This window comes from Cyprinodon variegatus, unplaced genomic scaffold, assembly GCF_000732505.1.
Source record: "Cyprinodon variegatus isolate N-32 unplaced genomic scaffold, C_variegatus-1.0 Scaffold385, whole genome shotgun sequence".
NCBI classification, from domain to species: domain Eukaryota; kingdom Metazoa; phylum Chordata; class Actinopteri; order Cyprinodontiformes; family Cyprinodontidae; genus Cyprinodon; species Cyprinodon variegatus.
The window spans coordinates 1-11,789 of NW_015150838.1; the positions used below are offsets into that span (position 1 = coordinate 1).

Consider the following 11,789-nt stretch of genomic DNA (forward strand, 5'->3'; position numbering starts at 1 on the left):
CCATGCCTAATAATTCTCTTTTATTTCTTTTTTACACAAACAAAACAAGATATAAAAATAGTTTAGATATGAATTCACATAACATAGCTAGACTCTACCAAACTGAAGAATAAAATAAATCAAAAATCACTGGCAACAAATTAACAACATGGCTACCTTCCTATTATCATACTTTTTTTTTTATTCTCATAAACCTGTTTTGTTTGGAAAAAAAAGGAAAGTCAGATGAGCTTGTGTCGTGTTTAAATATATTATATGGAGAGGTTAATCCTTGTGATTTCCAAACTGTTTTTATTTTGTTTGGTTTTGTTGGAAAAAAAAATTTTGTCTTCTTGTTTATTTTTTTTTTTTTTTTTCAGAAAAAAAAGTACTTTAAAAGCAAACACTTATTTGTCAGGGAGGTTAAAAGGCTTTTTGGACAAACTTTAGAGTCAAGCTAATTCACCTCCTGTAGACCAAACTGTCTTTGCACTGCAGAGCTTTTGTTGGTGAGCTGACTTTTCAGTCCTGAAGTCTTTTGATGCCCAGCTGTGCTGGGTGATGTCTCTCCTGGCTAAAATATACAAGAATGTCTGATATTCACCTTGTTTGCACTTATGTACATAAATACTCCAAATTTATTTTGAATAATACAGATAAAACAGATGACTAAAAATAATCAGTGTATTGTTAATGGTGTGTTTATTGTTTATTGCAGCGTGAAAATATTTGAGGTATCTGTTTGTTTGTGTGTTAGTGATGACATGCACTCTATACTATATTGATTTGCTCTCAAAAAATTTCAGACCCATTTATACTGAAAAGAAGAGGTGGATTACTACAAAATCTGCAATAACTTAAGGAAATTAATGCTACCTTTGCTCTTGAATTAATGTCATTATTGAGTACATGTTACTTTACCTCCTGTAGGCTAAAAATAACAAGAAAGAAAAGCAGGTCAGAAGATTTAAAATCAGACTTGAAGATAATGCACAACAGATGTGCTTAAAGGGTTTAAATCTAACATTATTTTCTGCAATTTTACTGCTGATTTTATTTTTACAGAAACTTTTTTTTTTTCTTCAGAAAATAACATGTCAAGGGTTTTTTGTTTGTTTAGTAGTTGTTTTTTGTGTGTTTTTTTGCTAGTAAAGCCAGAAATTCTGCTGCCATGGCCCCAGGCCATGTTCTGGATTAACTGTCCACCTGAACTGATTCACAGCTCTATGACTGTTTGGTGTTCAAATAGATCTCTTATGATTAAAGTATACTTAAACTCCCTTAAAGCTTCATTATTGTGACTCTGTGGTTCCTTTAATAACCTCGATCTCACAATACTGGGCCTTTTTTTTTTTTTCTCTTACACTTAGAGTTGAATAGTTTTCAAGTTCATGTATTGTCTGTCACCATATCCTCCGCTGTTAATGTGCCTTCATCGTACAAAGAGTAATTTTTATGTTTAATTCACAAAGGTAAATTGAATGTGTGTATGAGTAATTTTAAGTCGTTTGTCTCGTGTGTCATTGCATCTTAGTATAAGTTGAGTGCAGCAATCACAGACTGAGTGTCGGCCTATCTGAGATGAAAAAGGCCTAAAGCTGTTGAGGACTAAGCCATAAGAAAATCATTCTCGGACGCTTTAGGAGGGACGAACTGCTGCTCCTAAATCATCGATCATTTCATTCAGCTTTCTGCTTGTGGTACTTGTATGTGCTACTGTGCTCCACGCAAATTAATTTGCACTGTATAGGTATTAAGAGTTAATATGTGCCTATAATCAGTTCTGCTGTTTCTGTTTGACCTTAAATAAAACGACACATGGTAATCCTGTCTGAGTTTTTGGTTTTCAATCGTAAACTGTTTGCTCTACATGCGTATTATCTGATTTTTACATTACTGTATCAACATTTTAGCCATCTTTGATTTACCTGTATTTGTAATGAGCCAGATTTGTTTCCAAGGGTTAAAGCAATACAGGGCAAGTTTATTTGTATAGCAATATTCAATATAAAGACAATTACAGCTGTACATGAATTAACCAATAAAATAGAAGGAAAACAAAAGCAAGTAAAGATAAAATGCATGAAACATTAAACTTATTAGTAATGGTGAACCTTGATGACTGTTATTCAAAAGCCTTAAGAGTTTCTAAAACCCTAAAAGAATTTGAAAAATCAAGAGTGGTTAATGGGTGCGAAAATCTGCAATTAAACACATTTAAAAGGCATTTATTAGGTGCTCTCCCACAGGAGCTTGTACAGGGTGCACGTGCATATTTTTTTAAGTGGAGAGGGCGGGTCTTTTAAAAAAATTTTAGAAAATCCTCTGCAATGCCTTTAAATGGAGGGCCAAGTATAAGTCAAGAGAATTATCTGTAGACCTCTGAGGCAGAGACAAATCAGGAGGATATATAAAATGTTCTGTTGCTTTTGAGGTCTGAATGAGTGTAGTGCACTGTATTGTTTGTAAATCGAAAAAGTTTAGAACCATTAGGATCCTACTTGGAACTAGCAAGCCATCTAAAGTGAGCGATTAGGGTAGGATGGCATTGGTCACCAGAACTCCATGGTCTCTCTGTCAGAGCTCCATCTTTCTAGTTTAGAATAAGTAAATTCTTAAGTGCACTGGCTGATTTTAAGTATGAAATTAGTGCACTTTTAGTATACTTAAATAAACTATTTTTTGCTAAGGGATATGTTGTGAATTGGCGCTATAGAAATAAACTGCATTGAAAATATCCCATCAGTGACGTCATTCCCAAATCTGAGCTCCAACTTCCGTAAAAAAAAAAAAGTACTGAGCCCTGCAGAGGCTTTTATTGTGAAAGGCTGCCTCGATGCGGAAGTACACTGTTGGCGTCAAGAAACCAGTTGGAGGAAAAAGATTTTCCTCCTGCTGGTAAAACTGCTCCACTCTGAGTCTAACAAAGACCGAACAAGCTACGAATTTGTCGCCGATGGACCGTTGGAAAACTGTATAATTTGTAGGAGGCGCGGCTGCCCATTCGGCGGGCCGGTCCGGAACCAGAACCAGGCCCCGGACATAAGCGGCTCTGCTATAGCGGAGGGCTGATGTGTGGGTGAGCAAAGTGGCATGCCGTGGTTAGAGGAGGTTAAATGTGGATCACCGTGACTCGCTGTCTGTAGGTAGGCGGCGGGTTCTCCAGGAAGTCCAGGCCGACCTGCGGTGCGTCGGATCGGCTGTGAAGCTCCGGGATGGCTCAGCTGGAAGTCAGCCAGACAGGAGCTAGCTTCACCGTGAGCTAACATCGGAGTTAACCGACATCAACTTTGAGTCGCGCGCAGGCCCAGAGAAAGAGAGACAGAAAAAAACACAAAATATGACTATCGGAGCGGGGTTTCTGTAAGTTACGGGGTTTGTTTTTATTCCGCTTTACTTGTCCGCGTTTCCTTCAGGCCTGCTCGGTGTTTATGGAGCGAGTATAGCTGCGCCGTTAGCCAGCCTCCACCGCCCCAATGAAAGAATACAAAGTTGTCGTGCTGGGCAGCGGCGGCGTCGGGAAGTCCGCGCTCACCGTGCAGTTTGTCACCGGCACCTTCATCGAGAAGTACGACCCGACCATCGAGGACTTCTACCGGAAGGAGATCGAGGTGGACTCGTCGCCCTCCGTGCTGGAGATCTTGGACACGGCGGGGACGGAGCAGTTCGCCTCCATGAGAGACCTGTACATTAAAAACGGCCAGGGTTTCATCCTGGTCTACAGCCTGGTCAACCAGCAGTCCTTTCAGGTACCTACAGCCCATCTGTGCTGCTTCTCAACACTCACCGTCATATTAAACATTTGCAGGCGCCATTATTGGGAATTGTGGGGTTAAATGTGCAAAATATAAAACAAAGTTGTTGTTTTTTTTTAAGCCTGAATGAGCCCCTGCCTAAATATAATGAATCACAAGAGTTTCATCCATGCACATATCTTCTCTGGCCAATACCAATTACTGATATTTCTTTAATGCACACTCAGGTTATTCTGATTTTATTTTATTTTTTGTCCCGATGTTAACCTGTTACAAATTAGTTTATCCAGATTAGGGAATGAGGATGTGGATTTTAAACTTTTCCCAACTGAAACTTTTTTTATATTCATTGCAAAGGAGATTAATAACAATCTACATTTTTAGTTACAGGTCTATTTGCTGCGCAGTGCAAAAACCCCACAAATACTGATAAAAAAAAACATGACGTCAGAAACACTGTATTAATATTATTATAGTAATTTAACTGATCAATCAATACATTTTCATGATGATTTGGATAAGCCACTAATATATGTGAGTGCATACTTGCAGATTTATTTTATTTTTTTAAAACCCCTTGGAAATAAGCCCGAATGGGTTAACCTTGGCCTAACAAAAAAAAAAAAAAAAAAAGAAAATTAAAAACAATCCACTGGATTTTGTTTCCAAGTTTGAAGACGTTTCGCTTCCCATCCAGGAAGCTTTTTGAATTATTTCTCATACTGGCATATTATTCCAGGGATGTATTTCCCAAAATGGAGTGAAATATGTCATCCAGGTATTAGTCATTCCAAAAAAAAAAAAGAAAAAGAAAGAGAAAATTAAAAACAATCCACTGGACCTTGTTTCCAAACTTTTCTTTTGTTTTTTCACCAGCACCTTTGTCTTATCTGTGAAAAATTAGTGTAATACGTGGAGGATTGTGTAGAATAAAAATGTAAATTGAATGTCCTGAATTAATTTCTGTCATATTTAAAAAATGCATCTTGGCTTCCCCCCAGTAAATGTGTCTAATTTTACAGCTCTTCGTTTTAGCATACTTTTAAACATATTTATATTCAGTGTGATTAATGTGTAAAACTTATCAAAAGATAAAACTTTTATCAGAAAGCTGTAGTCTATCACTCTTATAGAGTATTTATGTTTAGGGCAATAGAAGTTACTAAGCAAAGAAATGATTATGGTACTTATTGATTGTACAAAAAAGCTAAGTCATTTTTAAAAAGTTTTAGTTTTTAGGATCTTTTTTTACCAAGACGATTAAAGCTGTTGTTATCTGATCCAGGAGCTTTAACCAGGAGCTGGTCCATGTGCTCACACCTTCTTCTTCTTTCCTTTTAATATTGGCATTTTGTACCAACCTTCTCCAACGTGCTGAACTAATCCTAAAGAAATCAGCCTCGGAGTAATGGTTACACTCTACTTGGTTTCTGAATGCAAATAGCTCTGATGACAGAGACGCTTCTGAACTCAAAATCTGACATGTCGTTTGCCTTCAGGTCACATTCTGAGTCATGTAGGAAGTTAGGAAAAACAATAATAAAGCTAAATATCTGATGTTTTAAATATTGGGCAATTACCATTCTTTGTCCTTTGCGATAGAACTCAACCAATATATATTTTATATCCAAATGCGATCCCCATCATTTTGACAGTAACTAAACAGAGCCTTAGTATCTGCTTTTTTCCCCCCTTCTATTTACATGATAAAATAACCAAATTAAGGAGAAAGAATTACAAATTTCTCATTTAAAAAAAAAACAAAACATTTATTTACAAATAAAACAAAACATGTTTAGAAATGACAGCAAATGGAGGCGGCGGCAAACTGTGCACTTTACAGGATCTCAAGGAATGGTTGCTTTGGCTAACCTCCTTTTTATATATTTTCCTACAGAGTCCAGTTAAGCGTTTTTTGTTTTCATTTTGTTTTTTCTCACTTAAATTCATAATTAGAAATAGCAAATGCCCTGTACTTCCTTGAAAAAACCCCCAGCTTTGTCTCAATCATCCCCTCTTTGAGGTGACCTTAATTTAAATGACAAACTGAGAAATATGTTTGTAAAATAATCATGGTTCACAACAAACAATGCAAATACAATAAACTAAATGTTAGCGGCTGGTGGTATTACACATTTAGCAGGTTTATCAGCGATAAGTACACATCCAAGAACAAAAAGTGATGAACCGATGTCGCTCTAAGCTATGTAAGGACAAGGAGACTATTAGAATAAATAAATCCAGCTTTTCCAAAAATGAAACCACAAAAAAAAAAAAAAAAATCAATCGGTTTTAGCGATTAATCAACCGATTCTATTAGAGATAGGCGGATACATTGGCCAGATAGATATTTTTTTGCGCTAACCTATTCATTACCACGAATTAGCAGCCTTGCCTTGATATTCATAATCACCTCTTGCTGCCCCCTTCATCTGCTGTATTTTATTTGCTTTCTTCATTCTTCGGAAATGTAATATCAGCCTAAAGAATCCAAAAAAATCATCAAAAATCTGCATTAGGTTAGACTGATTGTGTTGGTTGATCTGCAATGCTGATGCAACAGAAAAAAAATATAGGTCTGGTTGTATATTTGGTTCATCTCTACTTTGGATTGTGACAAATGGAAGAAAAATGTGTTGCAGGTTGTCTGATTGATGTCATAGTTTAGAATCCTGCAGTAAATAAAGTCATTAAAGGTTTGTCTATTTTATTTTTTTTTTTTCAATTCTACAATCCATTTATTGAGCTCTTAAGAAACTCAAAGTGCCTCACAGCACATCCTGTGGTTGATCTATACATAGATCAAAAATAACAGTACTGAATAATCTACATGCTTTGTTTTCTTTATCCACACCCGTTCATCCCCATCCAGACTTCCTCATTCCTTCTAGTCCTTATGCCTACCACCCTAATCTCTCTCATTCCCAGCCCTTTTATATCCCTGTCTGCTCATATTTATCCATCCCAGTGAATGGGATATGAATGGAGTGTAATGAAGTATTCTGGAGAGGTGGCTTTGTTATTTGAATGTTTTCAAGATGCGTATTTGTGAAACGATTACATAAATGATAGCACATTCCTTAGTGTGCATGACTAATGTACTCAAGTATTTCTTGTAAGGCGCTTTTTGAAATCGGTGAAATGCTGTATAAGATAAGCTTAACTTCCTCTTAAAACAGATGGAGTACTGGTGTAAGGTGATAATTGATAATGGTGGAGCAAACGAGTCGTATTTATAATTTTAGGATATATGCTCTATTCCTAACCATGCCCTGTCTTCCAGGATATCAGACCGATGCGAGACCAAATAGTGCGAGTGAAGCGCTTCGAGAAGGTGCCGTTGATCCTGGTCGGCAACAAGGTGGACCTGGAGTCGGAGCGCGAGGTCGCCGGCTCAGACGGGCGAGCCCTGGCTCAGGAGTGGGGCTGCCCTTTCATCGAGACATCCGCCAAGAGCAAGACGATGGTGGACGAGCTTTTCGCAGAGATCGTCCGACAGATGAACTACTCCACGCTGCCGGAGAAGCAGGAGCAGTGCTGCACAGCCTGCGTGGTGCAGTGAGGAAGAGGTAGGGGGGAGGAGGCGTCCAGTACAACACAGTTGGCTCCTCACTGATTTCTTTTTTTTTTCTTTTTTGACAGAAAGTGTTAAAATGTTCCTGCAGTGCCTGTGTAAAGCACTTCACGGGCTGAGGGGAAAAAATGACACGCAGCTTGCACAAATGTAGTGTGAGAGCATGGAGAGGCTTGGTTGGAAGCAGAGAGAGAGGGGAGTGGGTGGTGCTGCAGACCGTTGGTTGGGCTTGTTATGATAAGACTGCTGAATGTATTTTGAAATGAGGACACAGCTTATTTGAGCAGGGAGGAAAAGAGCAGAGAGCAATGAAGGAGAAGGCAGCAAGAGGAAAGCATCACATCCTGAGAGTTCAAAACAGGAAGTTCATTGTAGTTTCTATTTCCAGCTGCCCCACAAGCCCCTCTTTAAACCTGTTGCATCTGCTGCTATCATTTCATTTATTCTGCTTTTATTTATTTTAACCAGAAATCATATTTTTCGATCCCTGCAGGCGTTTTAAAGCCCCCGAGGATAACCTGACGTTGTGAAAAAGAAACTTACCGCATCAGGTAACCGCTCTGTCCCAGAGACGGGAGAGACCTATTTTTGATAAGTGTTGGACGATGCTTCTGCTGCAACCTCTACGGCCTTCTCAACGAACCTGAAAGCAGTCATACGAACTGGCTCGGCAGAGCAGCCCTCTGTGAATTCCTGTCTTATTATTTTTAATATTTTACTTTTGTCCTTATAGATGGAGGTTTTCCTTACATACTAAGCAGAAGTGTTTTGTGAGGTTGCAGCATCTTTTTAAGGCTGCTTTAATCACTATTATATTCTTTAATATTACTTGTGTCATGTCTAAAATTTGGGATTTGATAAAGTATTTCATTATAATGGAACATTTAGATTTTCTTTCTTTTTTTAAGCATGCATACTTAAACCAGTGTGCTGCTCGGGCGTGCGGATCATCGTCTTTTAAAACTTTCAGCCTGAGTGTTTTTTCTAAACCTCATCAAGGTATGTCTTTGTAGTCTTATAGACCTTTTTGAAAATGGACACACTGGTAATATTTACTTTAGGGACAGTTCAGTATCGTCATCTCTGTGACCTGAAGTAACTAAAAAAAACAGCCCTGCTCCAAAGTGAACATGTCTCAATGAGCCATTATGTTTCTGCTTCTAGCCCGAAGTCTCTAAAAGACGCAGGTCTTCCGTTTCTACTTTATTTTTTCGTTTTAAACCTCCTTTCAGGTTTTCGGAACGACCAAAGTCTGCCAACACTCCCGAGACGAGAAACGCGCGTCGCTTTAAATTCCTGACATGTAAATCCCCGCCGCCGTGTGGTCCGGTGAAAGTTCTGGCACAGCTCATCTACTTTTAACTTTTGTACTTTTCTTTTTATTACAGTAACATATTTATTAAAACATGACATGGGTAGCCAATTCTAAGCTTCATTTTATACTAGACTCTGCTTTTATTGTGAGTTTTCAGGATATTTTTTTCTTGTTATTTTTAAGCAGAGAATTTAACAGAGCCTTAAATTCCCCCCCAGCTGTCATTGTTTTTTGTTTCTTTTTTTCTCAAAGATAAACTGTAACTATTTGAAAATAAACATGCTGGAACTTAAGATTTTGTGGACACAGATAAAGTATTATCTTTAAATGAGACACAAGTGCCGTCTGATTATTTGTTTTATATCAGTCTGAAGCAGCTGACCTTTGGGAAAACTTTTTTTTCTTGTTTCTTTCTATTTCCTATTGGTGAATCTCATGAATCAAAAAGTGTGTTTTATAGGTTTGTTTTCAACAGAGTGTTATATTTTAAAGTTTTAAAAATTGGATTATGACTAATAAAACCCCCAAATCTGATTTTCTCAGAAAATCAGTGTGTTTTATAAGACCAATAGAAACAGTTTTTAACACAAGTTAGAGAGTAAGTCAGAGATTGATAAACTTTCCAGCTTCTAAAACAACATAGATTTAAACATTTAAAAAGAAATTTCAGTTGGAACAGCTTTCTGGACAATTTCATCTTTTTTTTTTTAAGTGCAGCCTTGAAAAATAGTTTAAAAAAAAATAATTATATAAAAACAGTAATATAAACATATGACAAATTTACAGTTCTAACTTTATTTATTTATTTTTTTGTAACAGGGTACCAGAGTTGGCTTAGGACACAAAATATTGACTGAGGATACACACAGATGTAATAAAATAGCAAAAATAATCAATAACCAAAGTAAGGATAAGAAATATATATATATAAAATGTATCATGGAATAATTAATCAATACATAATTGGATAAGTGCTGCATTAAATAAAACATGAAACAAATGCATCATAATTTATTTTTTTGTAAAATTAAGTCTATTTAAATTTACAATTTATTAAATGCAGCATTATACAAATGTACCATTAAATTCCAAAATTTAAAGCTAACTAAATGTACCATTAATAAACATACTTTTAAAATTATTACAATAAATAGTTAATTGTCTTTTTTTTATTAAAGTAATTTACAGGGTTTCTGCGGGTCATTAAGTCATTAGATTATTATTTTTTTAAATTAAGGCCTTAATTGGCATTAAAATTCTTTAAATGTGATTATCATTGCATTTAAAATGCTTTGTTAAAAAAAAAAAAGTCAAATTGTCAGAATTGTCAAATATATCAGATTTAACTGGTTCCACATGTTTGCATGGAACTGCTCCTGGTTGATCCTATATATGAGAGTAATGCGTACTTATTGATGGCATTGAAATTATTTCTAAGAGCATTAAAAAGCATTAAATTAGAGTTCCTCCTTCGTGTATAAAGCCTGATTTACCTTTCATTAAGTTTGATGCAGATACTGTTTATTTAACATCAGTCCATTAACTGTCATGTGTTAATAATTTTTTGGGAAGAGGGTGTAAATAGCTGTTTATTTCCACCATTTACATGAAAAATTACATTGGTTGTAAATGTTACATAAGTCACTGTTCAAACTAAAAGCAACATTAACAAATCCAACGCAGCATATTTACAGTGGATAGCAAACGGACGGAGAAATACACGCGTATCATGTGATCTCACAACATGGCAGCTAAATGCACTGATGCATCTGCAGATAGAAGCACATATAAGCCGATAAAACAGCTATTATTGACCCAAAATATCAGCCAGCTAATGTATCTGGCTGTCTAGTTCCTACGGCCTTTGGTAGGCTGACATTTCTGCATTTAAATTTCAATTGATGTTAAAGTTTTGCTTTTAATACATGATGTTTCAACTAGATACATTGTCTAAAAACAAACAAAATCAGACTAAATGTTTCCTATTTTGTTTCCCTCAGGAACACCAAAATTATTACCAAATTCCTAATTAATTACTAATCAAAATTTAGATGTTGATAGTCAGTTTAGGCCGTTGATTTTAACAGAGGCACAGCAGTCAATATATATTTTGACCCCGTAAATGGATCTAATGTTATTACAGGAATTTAAAAAATCAACCATTAGGGAAAATATATAGATACTGTATATTGATACAATTTCCAGATGTCTAAATTTGCTGTTTTTATCTTTTTGAACAATTATACACACAGGAGTATGCCTGTGAAATGTGCATCATGTCCGGAATAAATACTAAAGGCCTTTATGAAAATGCTGGCTCACATGGTAAGAAAATGTCCTCATCTACAGTGGGCTGAAACACCATTCTGAGAGGAAGAAGCCATTAAACCCGGGGCTGAAATGCACTCAGAGACGAAGACCTTAACTTCTGCTGTAGTTAGATGAGAAGATGGAATAAATGGGGATCACTACATTTGGAGGGATATGTTGGTAAACCTGGGAATACCATCCAAGCTTTGAAGTATGGGGATGACGGCATCATGCGGTAGGAATATTTTACTTCAGGAGGGACGGCCCAGGAGGTTCAATTTGAGAACAAATGAGTCTTTGAAAAGCATAATGCATATCACTAGATGAGTCACGAAGTGGTTTCAGTCAAACAAAGACAACATTTTGGAGCAGCCATCTCAAAGACCTGACCTTAGTCCTTTAAAATATCTGTGGGTGCAGCTGACCCACTTAAGGGACTTCTGTCATAACTGGGCCGAAGTTCCTGCAAACTATTGTGGAAGAATAACCAAAATGTTTAAAAGAAGTCCAACCTAGATAAATGTCAGAAGAAATACTAAGTGGTAAACAAAAATTTTCTGGACAATCGACTGGACCTGGTATCCCAGTTTAAAGACGTTTCACTTCCCATCCATGAAGCTTTTTCAAATCAAAATGTCAGAATTAGCATTGAGTTCGAAGCTTTATATAGCGGCCTAAAAACTTGTTTTGGCTTAGAAAACATGCAAATTGAACGAGAAGAATGGGTCCACTCCTTAGGAATTTTGTTTGCCTACAATACCAGATACTGGACTATGCTTCTGAAAGAGGGGTCATTAGGAGCAATTGTTGGCTTGGCTGCCCAGGCAAGATGTTTTGTCCCCTATGATATGAGTGG

At 36.6% G+C, this 11,789-nt stretch overlaps 1 protein-coding gene across 1 annotated transcript; it reads left to right on the plus strand.

Moving 5' to 3' along the window:
- The first annotated feature begins 2,817 nt into the window (after positions 1 to 2,817).
- LOC107092560 (ras-related protein Rap-2c) lies at positions 2,818 to 8,961 on the plus strand. Its single transcript, XM_015387101.1, has 3 exons — positions 2,818 to 3,728; positions 7,018 to 7,303; positions 7,802 to 8,961. The coding sequence occupies exons 1-2, from the start codon at positions 3,456 to 3,458 to the stop codon at positions 7,294 to 7,296; spliced, it is 552 nt and encodes a 183-aa protein (XP_015242587.1). The 5' UTR covers positions 2,818 to 3,455; the 3' UTR covers positions 7,297 to 7,303; positions 7,802 to 8,961.
- The last annotated feature ends 2,828 nt before the right edge of the window (positions 8,962 to 11,789 follow it).